Below are 18,864 nucleotides of genomic sequence, written 5' to 3' on the forward strand. Positions count from 1 at the left end.
TCAGCACTAAGGCCACAAACCTAAATAAATCCCTGGCAAGCAACTCATTCACACATTTGTGCTACCCTCACTGCAGCTTAGTTTATGCCCAGTATTCTTGCTAAGAGGTACATCTCTTTATGAAGTTTATTCCATTATGTTACTAATAACCTCGCTCCACCTTTCTGCAGTCTAAACTGAGGCTGAGTGTTCATTGTTACCATACAAAAAAGCCTTTTTTTAATGCCAAACATCTCTGCTCTGTTATACACACTCAAGAATAACAAACCTAGATACTTTCAGCTACTAATATGTGTGGTGTCAAAGATGGATTTGCCCAGTGGATCGAATGTACTTTACTTTTTAACACGAACAGTTAATTCCCCCTATGAGAATGGGCAAATGATCTATAGGAGATGACGAAAAGCAAAGAGACCTCAAAAAGTGCTGACAAGAGGCAGGCATTTCATTGACAGTTCTGAACACTGTGTATTAACAGTTCTGAGACTAAGCAGTGCAGGGCAAAGAACTTGTGCAGCTCGCAAAGCTAGTAATGTAGGACACACAAAAGGCCAGCATCTTCTTGCCGGGCTTTCTATAACCTCTTTCCTTAATAAGACTGATAAAGGTTACATGTGGTTGAGCCGGCATTTTAGTGAATCAGTCTCTGTCATGTTTAATCTTTACACAATGGCGTGAAAAAGATGAGGACACAGACACATGAAATGTATACCACAAGCGCCATAGAGTCCTGGACACTGTGTTCGGATAAAAGAGAGCCAAACGCAGTGTTCAGATCTCCTTGGCTCTTATAATAAACATTTATGCATATTTGTGTTGACCTGAACACAGTGTTCTATGACAAAAACATTATGCTTATGTGAAGTGGCAGCCATGTGAACACAAGCCACAGGATGCCGAGCTCGCTTATATGCTGTTGCATTATGCTTTACATGAAATGTACACCACAAGTGCCATATAGACCTGAACACTGTGTTCAGATCAATGAGAGCCAAATGCAGTGTTCAGATCTCCTTGATTTTTATGGTGCACATTTATGTGTGTTTGTGTTGACCTGAACAGTGTTCTTTCTGTGACAAAAACGTTATGCTTATATGAAGTGGCAGCCATGTGAACACAAGCCATGGTGCCTGGAGCTCGCTTATACTCTGTTACATTACGCTTTCTTTAAACATACTGTTTGAATGCTCTAGACAGAAGTGGGTGTCTGAAGATCTGTTTTAAGTGAAAACGGTTAGCAAAACAGCCACCTCCAAAGGTAAAAATGTTGCGCAACTTACATATATCTGTGCAACACACGACACGAGATCGGCTGGCTCATGAAGTGCAGCCTCAGGTGCGTTTCAAAAACCGATTTTCGAAAGGCATAGGAAAGTTCTACGCAGACGTCTGACTACAAAGGTGCGTGTTTTAAAGCTGGCGTGAAAGAGCTAGCACTTAGAGTGCTCTTTCACGATTACCCTTAGTGAAACGAACGCAACGTATTCGCTCAAGTTCGTATGCGCCGCTCGTAGTACCCTAAATACTCACCCGCTTTTTGAGTTCGCCGCTTCCGAGGACGTCGAGCCAGCCGTCCTCGTCAACCTCCTTCTCGGGCTCTTCGTCTTCGATGACTATTTTCTTTTCTTTCTTAGCTTTCTTGTCAGAGGACGACTTGTCGACATCCAAGCTCTCCAGCGGCGGCATATCCGCGCTTGACGAGTCACCGTCGTCGTCATCGTCCCCAGAGCCGTCAACTTTCCGCGCGCGCGAACCTTTGGGTAGTTGCGAAGGCTCTTCGCTACTGCCGTCGCCTTTGCCGACCTCTGCAGCAGGCTCGTCAGGGCCGTCTCCCATTGGACCGACTCGGAGCGGGACGTCTTCGTTACCAGTCACCTCCGTGATCACAGGCATAACTTCTTATTTTCTTCTGGAACAGAACAGCGTATAATAAACCGTCGGTGCGGAGTCACGAAGGAAACGCTCCCTACGCGGCACATATACGACGGGGTCGGCGGCCTGCCGTTCTAGAACTTTTCGAAACTTTGGATTTCGGGGCGCTGTGTTTTAAAGACAACGTAAGGCGGATGCACTTACGATCCTACGGCGAGAAACGGTTAACCCAGAGCTCTGAGCGTCTGGTGGTGATGGTGCGACAGAAAAAACAAGGGGCGTGACGCGTCCGAAAGCCGGACCGTCCGAAACTCACACGTTTTCTTCGTCGCAGCAGACCGGCGTGTTCCGCCGCGCGGAGCGCATGCAGCCAAATGGGCCAATGACCGCACGGTTTGGTGTCGCGATCGGCGCGCCGGCGGCCTGTCGTTTTCTGTGTGCTCTACAGTGTTCACAGCTTCGAACATTTACGGATTTTACCAGTAGGTATTCTGTGGGGTAGCCAACATCTGGTTGAGAATAAGAGGAAGAAATGTTGTTGGGCAGGCCATGTATTGCGTAGTAACCGTTGGTCTATTCGAGTTACAGAACTGGGAAAATTTTGAGGCATTTGATCGTAGATCACTGTCAGCTGACGCAAGACAGGGAAAAAGGCTGCGAGAGGCCTTCGTCCTGCAGTGGAGATAAATTAGGCTGATGAAGATAAACCTGCGGATTTAGGGCTTTTATATTGAGCCAGTGGCGTAGCTAGATCGTCTGGCACCCGGGGCTCATAGGTCTTCTGTCACCCCCCTCCCCGGGTGTAGCCGGCGGAAAGAGGGGTGTCTTCAGACGTATATGACAGCCCCCCCCCCCCCCCCCCCTCACTGGCCCCTTGCACCCGGGGCCCACGCCCCCCCCTGTTGCTACGCCACTGTATTGAGCACATTGCTCGTCATGGGAACGTCACAGAGGGCATGGTCATTTTTCGTGTGCTCCTACAGGGAGCTTCAGTGGCGGCGTGTGAAGACACTGCACAAATCGAAATAACGACGTGCGTACCGTTCCACCATATTCTAGTAACCAGTTAAGACCGCGCGGAATAATTAACCTAGAATAACGTGCATGGCTTAGCCTTCTGTCACGCCCTGTTTAATCTACGTTTTCACATAGTTATCAATAGCCGGTATACGCTTTCGTTAGCACTGGGTCGACTATCAGGAATAACGTCCAGTGATACCTAAGGTCAGCAGCTTGCCGTCTACTTGTTTACACACTTCTACTGATTAGTGTTCCACCCCCACAACAAGAGATTAATTAAATGATAAATTGATAGGGGGACTCTTAACATAGCATCAAGGCTGTGGAAGCATTTTTGTAGAAAGGAAACGGTATTGCAGAGATTATACTGCAAAGGTTTTCTGACACTTCTGGCAACACCTCAGCAGTTAACCCTGGAAGTAGCGTGGCTGCTGTTTGACGAGATTCGCGTCTCAGTTCATAACTGTTGCAGGCTGCGGAATGTAGATGTTTTACAGTGATACATTATTCTCTGTGAGCACAAAATTTAAAGTGACAAGAAATGTGCCTCAACATTTTCAAAGGCATGGCATTTAAAACCACATACTGCTGTGTGGTGACAGTGTGGAATTCCGAGATGAACCAAACTCAGACAAGTGCTGTACTGTACAGTGTTTCAATAGTTCATTCCGCCAGCTGTAATATACAAACATTATAATATGCATTTTCAGCAGCTGTTATAACTTTTTTTATTATTTAACATGTTCTACCCAACACTCGCCACAATGATGTCCCAAGGAAACCTTTGGTTTGTTCCTAAAGCCACCTCAGAGCTCCCTGTTGTTTGATATAAGCCACTTCTCTGTTGCAGTTGGATTGATTCACTAACTTCATTTGTGCTTTCAGTTCATGCTGCATTTGCTGCATTTAAGCCTCATCTTCACTTTTGACTTCCTGTTCCTCATCTTCCTCTTCCAAACCTTCCACTTCACCTTCATTGTCCACAATGTAGTCTCCATCATGCGAGGAATTTTCAACTCCAGGCTCCTGCTTGACCACAATATGGATTTCGTTCGTGGCACCCGTGAAATCGGGGTTGGAAACAAAGCCTGGGTGGGAGTTTCGATAATGTGAATGCAATGTTTTCTCCGAAATGTAGTTCTTCAGGCAGACTTGGCACTCAAATTTGATTTTTGTGTGAACCTGCAAGTGACGTTTGAGGTTGACCTGCTTTGTGAAGCGCCGCGGACACACGTTGCAGGCGTATGGCCTTTCTCCAGTGTGCGTCCGCATGTGGATCTCTAGCTGATTCGTTGAAGTGCACCGCAGGTTACAGGTGGGACACTCATTTTTCTTTGTTGCGTGCCCTTCCATGTGTTTCAACAAGTGCTGCTCTTTGGCAAACGACCGCTCACACACATTGCAGAAGAAGGAATATGCGTCGGAGTGGAGCTTCTGGTGTGCTTCTAGCGCTGAGCGTGACTGAAACCTGCGATTGCACTGCTCACAGCCAAAGACCTCCTGATGGCATTTCTTTGTGTGTGCCTTTAGTCTCGTGATGTTTGGGAAAGCTTCTTCACACAAAGTGCACGGGTGAGCGCGGTCCGACTGGTGCGTCTGCTGATGCGTTCGCAGGTTGACGGCTTTTCGGAAACGCTTAAGGCAGACTTCGCACTGGTAGGGCCGCTCACCTGTGTGGGTAGTTCGATGCGAGTTGAGGTTGGACATCTTGGTGAAGCGCTCGAGGCACACATCACACTGGTATGGCCTTTCTCCTGTATGGATCATCTTGTGAGACCGGAGATCGCTGTTGGTGTAGAAGCGCTTGTTGCAGAGGTCGCACGCGTGGTCTCGCTGGCCCAAGTGGATCTTCATGTGTGCCTTCAAGTTGGAGGCTACCGTGAAGGACTTGCCACATGTCGAGCACTTGTGATCCCGCTGGCCCGTGTGGGACAGCAAATGAGTCTTGACATGACTCGAGGTGGCAAATTGCTTGCCACAGATCTGGCACTCGTGTCGCTTCTCACCTGTGTGTGTAAGCATGTGAGCACGCATATTGCTGTTGACGGCAAACTCGCGAAAACATATCTCACACTGGTATGGCTTTTCACCAGTATGCACTGCCATGTGTGTCTTGAGGTGGGTAGACGTGATGAATCCCTTGTTGCACACTTGGCAGACATATTTGCGCTCACCCGTATGAATGCGCCGGTGAGCCTTCAGGTTGCTCGACACAGTGAACTGGCGGCCGCAAATGTCACACTGGTGGGGCTTACGCCCAGCGTGGATCATCATGTGTGTCTTTAGGTTGCTGCGTGATGTGTACCACTTGTTGCAGATGGTGCAGCAGTGGTCCTTCTTGGCATGGCTTGACACAAGGTGCGTGACATATTCGCTCGAGTCGCAGAACTTCTGCTTGCACAGCTCACAAGAGTAGACCTTCTGCTCGTTGTTCCGGTGTGACTGCACATGTGCTTCCAACAGGAATTTTGAACTGAAGCTGCACCCACATATTGTGCAAGCATGCCCGTGACCGGTCACAGGGTGCGCTTCGACAACCATGGGCTCTGGATCGTCGACATCTTCAGAAAGAGCCACATCTTCTGGAACTATGATGTCTCCCGAGACAACCACACTCTCAGGGATAGCTACACCTTCGGAGACAACCACAACTTCAGACTTGTTGCCATCAGCTTGGGGCTGAATGGCAGCAGCCACCATGAATGGACACATGTTTCCTCCATCAGCACTGTGGTGCTGCTCTATCTCTTCCAGAGAGGAGAACTGCTCGTCACAGGCACCACACTGGTAGACAACCGTGTCGTAATCTAGCTGCTCTTCTTCCATGACGACCTGCAGAAGGGAATGAATATATCATTCTTGGTAAGAAACGCGGGCACGAATGTTCGAAAGCCATACAGATTTTAAATCTAAAAGCAGGCTGAAGCCAAAGAACAGCCTTGTTAGCAGCAAATGTTTACATGGCTGCGATGAAATGGCCAACATTGCAATGGCCAAGCATCTGAAATCTTAGAGCCACCATCAAGTTACATGACACAGCGCGAGCCAATCAAATGCAGGCGAGAGAAACGCAAACCGAAGGCTGTGTTTACTACTAAACGCCTTCTAAAAATCTACGCAAAACTACTGAATACTACTACACACACTACAAACTAAAGATCTGCACACGTTGCGAACATAATGCAGAAAGCGTTATCATGTATTTGGAACAAAAATTTTAGCTGCATTCAACGCTCGTTTTATCGTTTCGCCTGTGTGGGCTTAATCAGTGGGAAGGCATCGCGATGTCGAATTTCTATCGCTTGGCTGAAGGTCCAACGACGCTGACGCCTTTGGCAACAGCGTGAAAACGCCAAAGGGGACAAGGATTCCATTCGCAATATGCAGCTTGGGCAACGAGTACGTCAAACTCCCGCTAACGCCGCACAGACGGCAAGGGCCGACCGGTGTTTCTGTAAAGCGCCAGAAGCGTTCCTCGATGTCAATTCGACCGCCCCGCAAGAATCGCCACTGCTACCAATATATCGTGGTGTCGATGAATTTTTCAGCGACCTGACCACGCCGTTACTGTGCCTCTGTGCGGAATGATGACCTGCTACTACAACGTGACAGCTGACCAGTCTTTCCTAAATAGTTAGGAAATTGACGTGTGCGTACATAGGATACTTATCACATTTTCGGGACCAGCGCTGTCGCCTTGCAAAGGTGCGTTCGGTTCTTGTTGCGCAGAGCGAAGACGACGATTCACCAACAAAATTGATGGCCAGTACCATGCCGCTTCGTAAAACCTAGCAAAACCGCTCCCGAAGCAAAAGAAACGCGTCAATAATTTTCAGACACCGGCATGTATAGTAACAACGCTACAGTTTGCTTGCGCCCACAACTACATTCGCAAGGGCAATGCCGACTTGATTTCAGCAAGCGCATTGCCATCGCCCCATTTCGGCGCTGCAGGCACGCGTGGTTCGGAGTGAGAGACCGGAGTTCCCAGAAATCTGGGACATTAGGCAAATACGGCATTTTCTTACCTTTGTGTGAAGGAGATTACTAACTAAAGCTATTTTAGTTTGCCGAACGCGTCGGCAACGTCAGCAACGCACGATAAGCCTAATTCCCGGTGCTGTTTTGGGCATTTTTTTTTTCTTCTTTCGCCCTCACGTGACTGCCTGCGTGACGGTGAGACGAGGCATACGCCATCTGTTGAAAGTGCTTTAATACCACCGTTCGGAGGTTTGCATTATTTTGGACGCTGAAACGAAAGAACGAATCGAAACAAATTATATTTGTAATGAAAAATTACCATTGTTTGCGTTTGTTCTTCTCAGCACCGGTAGGAAGCCAGGCGCCAGGCCGCTGCTGTCCTATGACAAAATGTTAAGGCACTTCTACCACGTTGTTAACGGTGCTGTCGGAACAGGGCCGCATGTAGGTGCCGATCGCCTCGCTTTCATTGCTGAAAGCAGAATACTGATTACGATTTCTGTTTCTACAGCATGCTCGCTTTTCCTGAAAACAATCAACCGCAGTGCGTGAATGAACCAATTGGTCTGAGTAAAACGGAGTCATAACATAAATATAAGCGACAACATAATAACATTCCGGGCAACTTTCAGTTAGCAAAGTGGTGCTATAAATTAAAAAAAAACACAACACAAAATAAGCAACATCAGATATTTAATAGGCAATTTGAGCCCAAGTTCTGCGTGCCCGGCTAGCTCAGTCGGTAGAGCATGAGACTCTTAATCTCAGGGTCGTGGGTTCGAGCCCCACGTTGGGCGTAGCTTTTTTATACCTCTTTTTTTTTTCCTTTTATGTGATTCGCATTCTATGGGGAATTCATGGATCTATCTTTCTACCTATTTGGCAGCTTAACTGTTTTCTCGCCTACTTGGATGACTGATTCACTGGGTAGAACAGCATCAGGCTGATGTGTTGAAGGAACAGGGTTGGAAACCGTCGGCCTAACTTGTGTGACTGGGTATATTCCTCTCTTTAATTAACCCTTTTGACACAAAGTTGGGTAACTGGATATGTGCCACATTGGTTTGTGCCGCTCTTCAATGACAAGAAACAAAAATTTAAAATTTGGCCGGTGCTCAGCGGAATTGAACCAGCGATAGACAGTAGACAGTTTGTTTAACGTTAGCGTAATAGTGGGGTTAAGAGAAATAGCGCAACCGTTCTGCAAACGAACTTTGCGGAAAGCAAATTTTAGTATAACGTGATAACGTAGTTTACATGCGGGACGCTATTGAATTGCGCTTTGAATTTCGCATACATAGTGCTGATTCTGTCCCTGTGTGCATCCGGGAAGTTCAAGAGGCAGCACAATGGGCGCCAAGAGCGCGTTGCATTTGTACTTTTCATGTCCGCCGATCTAGTATACAGCAGTTGATCGGTGTCGAAGCTTTCTAGCGTAGCTTACAAAAATTTTGGCATCTCAGAGGCCCTAGGAGGTCGTCCCGCCTATCTGCTGACAATACCAATAGGTGGCAATAGCATCTCGGAAGAAAAAAAAAAAAAACGGAATCGGGAAAGAAACAATTTATGATAACTCAAAAGGAGGCTCATTACATTTAGAAGCGAGATCGGGGTGCCTTGGAACACACACCTATAAAGCGAGATATAAGAAGGAATAATAAGCATGTGCTTGCTGCGGTAAAGCTAGGGAAACTATGGAGCATGTTTTATTAGAATGTGAAGGCGTTTACCTAGCAGTCAATTTAGGCACCACTGGCCTCCTTGAACCTTGGGTTCAGCGATCAGATGGGGTAAGTAAACATGTCCGTGATAGAGATTAGTAAGAGGCGATTGAAAGAGTTGGGCATAAAAAGTAGGGAAACGGCAAAAAAAAACAAAAAAAAACGAACAAACGGAGGCGTGCAAAAACAAAGTTCACAATAGAGGGTCAGAAAATTTGGTTATGGTAATTCATCATGGGTTCTTTTTATGTTATTTTTTATTTTTTAACCTAGGTAGGACATTAGGCAGTCTAGTATCAAGAGCTTGGTGAAGCAGCCCACCGTCCCGTTCCAAAGGGGACGCTCATAACGTCCATCGAAGCCATCGAAATCGAATCCCGGCCTCGGCAGCCGCATTCCGATGGGGGCGAAATGAGAAAACACCTGTGTACTTAGATTTACGTGCACGTTAAAGAACCCCAGGTGGTCAAAATTCTGGAGTCCCCCACTACTGCGTGCCTGATGATCGGAAGGTGGTTCTGGCACGTAAAACCCCATAATCTAATTTTTAATTAAAAATTTTCACAGGGCTGTTATACACCAATAAATGATGAATCCGGAGTGTGAACTGTTGGCTGTTGATTTAGTTCTTCCTAGATGTGCTCACTTTAGCATAGTAAACGGTTGCTTTCCTACGGGTGTTGATGGTTTATTCAGTAAATCGGACAGAGTTGTCATTGCAGGGGACTTTAATTCACATCATATCACATTGAGGTTACCGCTCAGATACGAGTGGTCCTCGGGTCATGGTCATCATCGAAAAATGTTCGCTGCTGTAATAGACTGGCTGTAACATCTATGTGCCGAGATTCAAGGTCCGTGATTGACCTTTCTGGCAGCTGCTGTAGTCAGCGTGACATCACGGACATCTATAGGTAGTAAAACCTTCCAGTGATCATATCCCTATTCTTTTTTCTGTCGCCTGTTCCCCAAAGAGAGTAAGTGAGAAAACGTTGAAATCTGTCAACAGCGGTACATATAAAAGGAGTGTGAAATCTGCTATTAACTTCGCTTGATAAGGCAGAGGGCGCGGAGTAGGTTCTAAAATGCATCGACTGACGCAACAGAACAGCCCAGATTCACTGTACGAGTTTCTACTAGGAACGAAAAATGTTCCCCGTGGTGGACTGAAGAATATGAAAGGGCATATCCTCTTAGAAAAGCTGCGTGGGAGAGCCTTCATCATAACCAGAGCCCCCTAAATTGGTATAACTCCAAATTTTATTCGGCCTGCTTTAAGCGGACAACTGCGAAAGCCAAGGATGATTATAACGCTAATGCAAACACTTACTTATCTGACCCAAAAAGCAGGAAACTTAAGCCCTAGGCAGATTCATGGAGCAGAACAAGAAACCTTTTGTCAGCCATATTTTAAACTCCGTTGTATTGACCCCAGTGGAAGCTAAGACTTATCTTGATTGCATAGCACGTGACCTTGCATTGCGATTGCAGGCACAGTTCTCAGATGTGTTCGGAATGCCGACACAGTGCAATGACTTTGAAGAAGTCAACTCGTCGGAACTTCTATCTGTCGTAGCTTGTATGAGATCAGCTCCGGGTTACGATGATATATCTGTATTGCATGCTCAAATTCTTGGCAAATAATTTCACGGGAGAGTTGCTAAATATTTCCCTTGAGTAAACATGGCTACCTGATGAGTGGAAGATAGCTAAATATATCTTGCTTCTAAAGAACACCGGAAAAGGGCTTGAGTTGGACAACATTCGGCCAATCGCTGTAACTTCTAATATGATAAAATTAATTAGAAGAGTGGTCCATAATCGTTTATTACAGCACTTTTCTAAAATTATTGCATTAAGCCCCGCTCAAATTGGATTTCGCAGTGGTTGTTTTATTTGGTCCGCGCATATTAATCCAGCAAGCAAGACGCGGTTATCGCTGAAAGAAACATGGAAGTTTCGGCCCTCGTAACATTAGATGTTGGAAAAGCTTTTGACAGCGTAGAGTATAGCATTCTCCTGTTGCCCTAAACTTGTTGCCTTAAACCCTCCATCGTATACCATCGCTTGGATCAATGACTTCTTGCACGGAAGAACATTTTTCTGCACAAATGGAAAGCAACATTCGAGTGGTTCTCCCAGACCTGAGGTGTTCCTCAGGGTTCAGTGCTTTCCCACTATTGTTTAATATACTATTACATGATATTAATAATGCAGGATGTCACGGTGTATGTACGTTTTCTCTGCTTGCGCTAAGAAAATTCACATGTTTTAACAAAAGTTGCAAGCGTATTTAAATTTCCTTGTGGTCTGGCTGGATAATTTGCGCCTGGTCCTTAATATTAACAAAAGTGCCCTTCTTGTATTCCCTACGCATCAATCGGTTTCCTTATCCCTTGTGTATCAGAATCAACTGATTCCGCAGGTAGACACTGTAAGGTACCTGGGAGTCATTTACGATCCTGACCTAGACTGGTGTCTTCATGTAAAAAACGTTCTGAGAAAAACTGAAATCGCTCTTGGTCGGTTGACGAGAAAATGCAACAGGAAGTTTGGTATGCGTAGTGATACTCTACATTTATCGCGCTTATGTAAAAACTGTTCTGGAATTTCGTTGTGCTGATATCTGGCTCTCCAAATTATAAATTGCAACCTTTATTCATGTCCAAAAACAAGAAAGGGGCTGGCAGATGGAATGGCACACTGTGGTATAAACTTTTTTAAAACAGGGTTGAAGTACCTCAGACAGGCTGGCCAACGTTTCGATAGGTGGACCTATCTTCGTCAAAGGCGGCCTCGTCATCCTCGGCGTGTTAGTTTTAAAGGGTTAGTGCAGTGACGTCACGTGCGGGTGTTGTCGCTGGCGGCTGGTTTTAAAGAGAGAGATTACAAGAGGGAACAGGCGCTGTCGTCCGACGTCTGTGAGCCTCATTCTCAAGACGAAGGGACAAGAGCGTGAGAGTGGGCACGCGGGGAGGAAAGAAAAGAAATAGAAGCAGAAAAAAGGGGAAAAGAAGGAAAAAAAAGCAGGGGGGTGCCAGGGCCGTACCAAGACACAACAAAGGGGGGGGGGGTGAAAGAAAAAGAAAGAGAAAAATGAAATCTTTAAGAAATACGGGGGCTTGGGAGCGTGTTGGGGATACGAAAGGTTAGGAGGTAATCCGGGGGAGTCGTTGGCGGCATGTTTTTGAGGCATTAGAACGGCCGGTCAAGCAATAGGTCGAGTAATTTTGAAATAGTTAAGGTGGCGACGGGGAGTCTGCGGTGCAATGGTGGGGTGACTGAAAGGCAGCGGCATGGTCTTTCAAGGGGCACTGCCCCACGCGCTTAACGTAGGTGTCGTTACGTTAAGCGCGTGGGGCAGTGCCCCTTGAAAGACCATGCCGCTGCCTTTCAGTCACCCCACCATTGCACCGCAGACTCCCCGTCGCCACCTTAACTATTTCAAAATTACTCGACCTATTGCTTGACCGGCCGTTCTAATGCCTCAAAAACATGCCGCCAACGACTCCCCCGGATTACCTCCTAACCTTTCGTATCCCCAACACGCTCCCAAGCCCCCGTATTTCTTAAAGATTTCATTTTTCTCTTTCTTTTTCTTTCACCCCCCCTTTGTTGTGTCTTGGTACGGCCCTGGCACCCCCCTGCTTTTTTTTCCTTCTTTTCCCCTTTTTTCTGCTTCTATTTCTTTTCTTTCCTCCCCGCGTGCCCACTCTCACGCTCTTGTCCCTTCGTCTTGAGAATGAGGCTCACAGACGTCGGACGACAGCGCCTGTTCCCTCTTGTAATCTCTCTCTTTAAAACCAGCCGCCAGCGACAACACCCGCACGTGACGTCACTGCACTAACCCTTTAAAACTAACACGCCGAGGATGACGAGGCCGCCTTTGACGAAGATAGGTCCACCTATCGAAACGTTGGCCAGCCTGTCTGAGGTACTTCAACCCTGTTTTAAAAAAAACCTTTATTCATGATAGAGACACGGACCCTACGTCAGTGTCTTGGAGTTCTCAAGTATGTTTCGAACTCTGTGCTGTATATAGAAGCAAACATGCCAGATTTAGCATCGATATTTCAGCTGCTAAAGGTAAAAACTTTTCTTAGAGCATACGAACATGTTCCCGGGACAAGTTGCCCGGTGTTTGTCGCGCAACCGGCACTCTTGTTTTTATTCTATGTGGCCAAGATACAAGCTCACCCAAGTCGTGTTTACGCAGAGTCTTTTAGTAAATATAAACGTTAACCTACGATCAGTTCAATGTTTAACTTAAATGAAAACATGTAATACTTGTGAGTTTGATAACGTATTTCCAAAGAATGATAAATTCATAGCTAAACAGGCACTAGTCGGACTCTTGAATGAGTATCTGGAACAGGTTCCGTCATACAATGTTGTGTCCGCGGACGCCTCACTATAAGATAAGAAATCAGTAATTGCCATTTGCTCTCAAACACTAACATGGAGATTTCCTATCCGTCTTCCAGATTACATTCCAATTTATGTGGATGAATTCATGGCCGTACACAAGATTTCTAAAAATTTGTCACGCATAATATTGCTCGCAGACTGCCTGTCAATTCTTACGTCGCTGGAAAGCACAAATAATTCACTATTTCACCGATCGGTACACTTTTTTTTTCACATCATGTTAAAGAAATTCGGTTTTTGTGGATACCTGGACATTGTGGATTAGCACTTAATGAGATGGCAGGCCACTTGGCAAAGACAGCGTTTGGTGGGCCAGGGAGTTTCTTTACACCCAGCCTTACTCTGTAAGCGGTAACAAGATTTCGAAGGCGACAAGATGTCCAGGCAGAAAAATGAGCTCCTGCTTGCTGCACCGGATTACTAACATTAAGCGTTCCCCTGGAATGTCCGGTCTTGTCCCTTTCAACAATGCGAAGTTTCCAATACACTATTACGATGTCGAATACCACAACTAAATCTGTACATGAGTAGCTGTGGCGTAGCCAGAAATTTCGTTTGGGGGAGGGGGAGGGGCTCACGCTACAGCTCGGCCTCCTCCTTGTAAAATTTGTCAAGGGATGAAATACATGAATAATAACTGCATTACCATTGCCAAAGATGCTGCAAACGAATTCTTGAACGCTACACACTGTCAAGACAAGAAAAATATGCATTTTTTCATAATAGAATATACTCGTATGTCCCAAAAATTTGTGTCCGAAATAACTGATATCAGTGCTTCCATGTGTTTGTCTATTAACGAGTAAATAAAAATATCACACGAACTTTAGGACAATATCAGTTCAAAACTAGAAACGAAGTGCTTGCCGCCGGTATAAAAAATGCAAAGGCCATGAAATGAACAAGTTGAGGACAAATATTTTAATGAAATTTTATCATTCAAGAACCTTGTTCGCATTTTTGTGCATATGCAATGGCCAGGGGAAAATCTCAATGACGCTGTCCTTTGTTACAATGTATTGCGCAGCAGCAGCTATCACCGGTCGTGTATTATAACTGCACCGAAATTATAGTGGCAAAAGAGAGCACATATAAAAAGAAGGATTTCATCAAAATATACGAGGGCGAGTCAAACGAGAGTGAGCCAATGCGAATATTTGACAAATGGGGTATTTTATTTAAAAGTAGTCTCCATGAGCATTTAAACATTTATCCCACTGACTAACGGGTCGCATTATTCCCGTCTCATAAAACTCCTTGGGTTGCTGCTTCAAAAAGTCTGACTCTTTCACGTCATCGTCCGATACGAATCTGGTTCCCTCGAGCTGTTTAATCATCATCATCATCATCATCATCATCAACCTGGTTACGCCCACTGCAGGGCAAAGGCCTCTCCCATATTTCTCCAACCACCCCGGTCATGTACTAATTGTGGCCATGTCGTCCGTGCAAACTTCTTAATCTCATCCGCCCACCTAACTTTCTGCCATCCACTGCTACGCTTCCCTTCCCTTGGAATCCATTCCGTAACCCTTAATGACCATCGGTTATCTTCCCTCCTCATTACATGTCCTGCCCATGCCCATTTCTTTTTCTTGATTTCAACTAAGATGTCATTAACTCGCGTTTGTTCCCTCACCCAATCTGCTCTTTTCTTATCCCTTAACGTTACACCCATAATTCTTTCCATAGCTCTTTGCTTCGTCCTCAATTTAAGTAGAACCCTTTTCGTAAGCCTCCATGTTTCTGCCCCTTACGTGAGTACTGGTAAGACACAGCTGTTATGCACTTTTCTCTTGAGGGATAATGGCAACCTGCTGTTCATGATCTGAGAATGCCTGCCGAACGCACCCCAGCCCATTCTTATTCTTCTGATTATTTCAGTCTTATGATCCGGATCTGCGGTCACTACCTGACCTAGGTAGATGTATTCCCTTACCACTTCCATCCCTCGCTACCTATCGTAAACTGCTCTTCTCTTCCGAGACTGTTAAACATTACTTTAGTTTTCTGCAGATTAATTTTCAGACCCACTCTTCTGCTTTGCCTCTGCAGGTCAGTGAGCATGTATTGTAATTGCTCCGCTGAGTTAATAAGCAAGGCAATATCATCAGCGAATCGCAAGTTACTGAGGTATTCTCCATTAACTTTTATCCCCAATTCTTCCCAATCCAGGTCTCTGAATACCTCCTGTAAACACGCTGTGAATAGCATTGGAGAGATCGTATCTCCCTGCCTGACGCCTTTCTTTATTGGGATTTTGTTGCTTTCTTTATGGAGGACTACGGTGGCTGTGGAGCCGCTATAGATATATTTCAGTATTTTTACATACGTGTCGTCTACACCCTGATTCCGTAATGTCTCCATGACTGCTGAGGTTTCGACTGAATCAAACGCTTTGTCGTAATCAATGAAAGCTAGATATAAGCGTTGGTTATATTCCGCACATTTCTCTATCACCTGATTGATAGTGTGAATATAGTCTATTGTTGAGTAGCCTTTACGGAATCCTGCCTGGTCCTTTGGTTGACAGAAGCCTAAGGTGTTCCTGATTCTATTTGCGATTACTTTGGTAAATACTTTGTAGATGACGGACAGTAAGCTGATCGGTCTATAATTTTTCAAGTCTTTGGCGTCCCCTACCTTGTGGATTAGGATTATGTTAGCGTTCTTCCAAGATTCCGGTACTCTCGAGGTGATGAGGCATTGCGGAGCTGTTTATTCAATTGCCCCAATATGTAGAAGTCTCACGGCGACATGTCCGGGCTGTATGGCGCATGTTGCAGCGTTTCCCACTTGAACTTTACCAATTTTGTATTAGCCACATCAGAGACGTGGGGCGAGCATTGTAGTGGAGCAAGATGACCCCATTCTTCAGTTTCCCACCTCGTTTGTTCTTGATGGCGACACATAACCAAACCAGCGTTTCACAATATCGGACACGATTGACAGTCTCTCCAGGTTTCGCAAATTCGATCAGTAATGGCTTCTGACGATCGAAAAAAGAAAGTCAACAACAACTTTCCGGCGGAAATGGTAGCCTTTACTGTTTTGGGGGGTGGCGAATTCGAATGTTTCGACTGTAAGCTTTGCCGTCGTGTTTCAGGCTCGTAGTAGTGCCACCATGATTCGTCCCTTATCACAACTGCAGACAAGAAGTCGTCACCCTTATCGTGATACCGGATCAGATGAGTCAAGACAGCGCCCAACCTCTCCGTCTTCAGGCGATGGTTCAAAGTCTTGGGCATCCATTGCGCACCCGAGATCCGATAACCGAGGTGTTCATGAATTATGTTGTGAAACAAACCGTGACTGATGTTTACACGCTCTACCAGTTCATCGATACTCATCCTCTGTTCTTGTCTAATCAGCTCATCATTTTTTGCACTTGTGTTAGGGGCGATTGCACGGTGGCTTTGGCCCGGTCTTGGATCACCTTTGCAGCTTTCACATTATTCTCGAAACCGTTTGCACTAACGCTTCACAGTGACCAATGAAATGCAAGGTTCGCCGTACACGGCAGCCATACGGCAATAAATCTTTTTGGGAAGCACCTTCAGTTGTCAAAAACCTCACGGCACCATGCTGTTCAACTTTTGAAGCGTCCAGTATGTCACGCAATCATGTTTAATCACGTGTACGAGAGCATTAAAGAACATTTATCCTGACACCTGCGTGTCACTTTTGTAAATGAGAGATGTCTGTGTGCTACGCGCATGCCACGCAGATAACGAACCGAACCATTATTGCTCGGGGTGGGTTGGCTCACTTTCATTTTACTTGCCCTCGTACATTATAAATGCGCAGATACAATGGAAAATACAAATGCGAAGATATAGCTTGATAAACGGCAAAAAAGGGTCACTGGCAAAAAAGTTCACTGGGCGTATACTCAAAACGTCGCAACAAGATATTTAAATATGCGTATAAGTCTCCGACAAATCTACGTATATGTAAGGAAAAGTCACTGTATATGATGATTCAAACAAGGCAAATAAACATGTTGCGCAATCACAGATTCACAGATCACAGAATCCTAAGGCTCCACCCCCCCCCCCCCCCCACTCCCTGCACACCGCCTGTTATATCGCGCGTGACGGAAGGAGGCACGCTTCCTCCGCGCTTTTCGCCCTTGCACAGACGAGACTGAGCAACCATAATCGGTTCACCCATGATGGTTCATAACATTAAACCCGAAAAGTTGCGGAATTGAAAATCTAGAGCACGACTTTGAAAATGTCAATGCACCTTTCGCATCAAAAGTTTATAAGATCGTTATACCCATAAAGTTTCGAAATCGAAATCCATGCTCTCCGTATATTCCACGGCCTCCGCCAGATGCCGCGACGAGCCCGCTGGCCGTCAAAACGCCCTTGAACCTTTTAAAGCCCCTACATCCACGCGCCACCGCCTTTTAGAACCTTTGTGCTCGGACGGGGCTCCTCGCGTTATGTGACTCAGGTGCATGGGCGTTGCCCCGAAATCCAGCCCGAGTTCGAAATGTTCGCGCTGAAATGTCTTTTCTAGCGTGAAAAAGACATTCTAGACAAAATCCAGAATGATCTCCGGTGCCAGGGGTTGTTTCGGTCGGTGGTTCATGACAGCACGATAAGATTTCGGGGAGGGGGGGGGGGCTGAAGGCCCATAATCGCCCCTCCCCCCTCGGGCACTATTCGCCCCTGATGAGTAGATGTGGGTTCACACCATCGAACATTTGTGCATCATGCGGGGATATAGAATCACTTGACTATTTCCTCCTATTTTGCCGAAAATATAATTCCGAAAGAAAGACCTACTTAGAGCAGCCCCTATCGCGTATGGGCCTTCCTCTCTCAGTGATTAACATTTCATCTTTTGGGGCAAGCACCCTTGGCCGAACCCGAAAGGAAGTGTGTCAGATAGTATTTGAGTACGTCATTGCAACTAGGAGACTATCATTTTAAGCACATATTCATCATTATTAACGCTCAGTCGCGTTGTTTTCATAATATAGCGTCTTCGTCATAATCGGCATGACCACTATTCAATATGCGGAAACAAAACAATTTGTATTTACTATTAATTAAATATGAATAGTACAGATCAATAAATCAACAGGGAGCAAGAAGTTCATATTATGTTTCCACTGAGAACTATGGCCAATACCCCCTATGGGTACGTGCCAAAATTTGAAAGAGAAGAAAAATCGAAGTAGGGATTACGAGGCTAGGGTGCCGAGTCCCCCCACTGAACTTTATCCTCCACAGGTGTGGTATTGCGATTTTAGCTTTGTGTCCTTTGTGCAATGAACTTGAATCTTTGCAACAGTTTTTCTTGACCTGTCGCCGCTTCATTATTCAAAGTAAAAAATTTCTGGAACCCTTCCAAAACCTTAGCCTGAATTTGACTCTTCCATCAATTCTTTCCTTTAGCGCTAGGGTACTGCATTATAGCCACAGGAACGTTTGTGAAGCCCTCTGAAACTTTCTGCGCGAAACAAAAATAATTGCTTGCTAAAATTGTTTCTTTGCTTCATATGATCCCATACATTTACTGTAGTACTCAGATATTTGATCATTCATCTCTGTAACAGTTGACACTTTATTTCGCATTTACAAATACCTACTTCATTTCACTTTATTCTCCTGGAAACTTAATAATCACAGTTTCCTCACCACCCGATGCATGTCCGATCCCCCAGAGTGGGTTGCGTCATTTCACTGAGGACCAAGAAGAAGAAGAGAAGGAATCCACATCGACATCAACAAGTTGAGCGCTCCGCTGTAGGACGGGCACAACGCGGACTGGTCTCGCTTCAGAAAATTCTGCGGCTTTCTTTGCCCATGCCCAAAAACCCTTCATT

The 18,864-nt window shown here is 45.7% G+C and overlaps 2 protein-coding genes and 1 non-coding gene across 7 annotated transcripts in view; 1 reads left to right on the forward strand and 2 right to left on the reverse strand.

Annotated features, from left to right (window-relative positions):
* LOC135895938 (peptidyl-prolyl cis-trans isomerase FKBP8-like) overlaps positions 1-2,493 on the reverse strand; it is a 40,406-nt gene extending 37,913 nt beyond the window's left edge. The window contains exons 1-2 of one of the 3 annotated variants that reach the window (XM_070533966.1): positions 2,189-2,493; positions 1,531-1,909 (exon numbers count right to left, since the gene is read on the reverse strand). In XM_070533966.1, the coding sequence (XP_070390067.1) occupies positions 1,531-1,893 (363 nt within the window). In that variant the 5' untranslated portion in view covers positions 1,894-1,909; positions 2,189-2,493. Of the gene's footprint in view, positions 1-1,530; positions 1,910-2,076 lie in introns of all 3 variants that reach the window. The other 2 variants (XM_065424218.2, XM_065424217.2) reach the window with 2 other exon arrangements.
* Positions 2,494-3,533: 1,040 nt separating this feature from the next.
* Positions 3,534-7,315, reverse strand: LOC135895912 (zinc finger protein 271-like). 3 transcript variants are annotated; one of them, XM_065424150.1, is made up of 2 exons: positions 7,193-7,315; positions 3,534-5,724 (listed from the first exon to the last, which is right to left on the reverse strand). In XM_065424150.1, the coding sequence occupies exons 1-2, from the start codon at positions 7,193-7,195 to the stop codon at positions 3,799-3,801; spliced, it is 1,929 nt and encodes a 642-aa protein (XP_065280222.1). In that variant the 5' UTR covers positions 7,196-7,315; the 3' UTR covers positions 3,534-3,798. The 3 variants fall into 3 exon arrangements, with proteins under 3 accessions (XP_065280222.1, XP_065280224.1, XP_065280223.1); XM_065424152.1 differs by lacking the exon at positions 7,193-7,315 and adding an exon at positions 6,921-7,078; XM_065424151.2 differs by lacking the exon at positions 7,193-7,315 and adding an exon at positions 6,550-6,846.
* Positions 7,316-7,597: 282 nt separating this feature from the next.
* Positions 7,598-7,670, forward strand: TRNAK-CUU (transfer RNA lysine (anticodon CUU)). The gene has a single exon. It is a non-coding gene; the product is annotated as a tRNA-Lys (tRNA).
* The last annotated feature ends 11,194 nt before the right edge of the window (positions 7,671-18,864 follow it).

Source organism: Dermacentor albipictus, chromosome 2 (assembly GCF_038994185.2).
Source record: "Dermacentor albipictus isolate Rhodes 1998 colony chromosome 2, USDA_Dalb.pri_finalv2, whole genome shotgun sequence".
NCBI classification, from domain to species: domain Eukaryota; kingdom Metazoa; phylum Arthropoda; class Arachnida; order Ixodida; family Ixodidae; genus Dermacentor; species Dermacentor albipictus.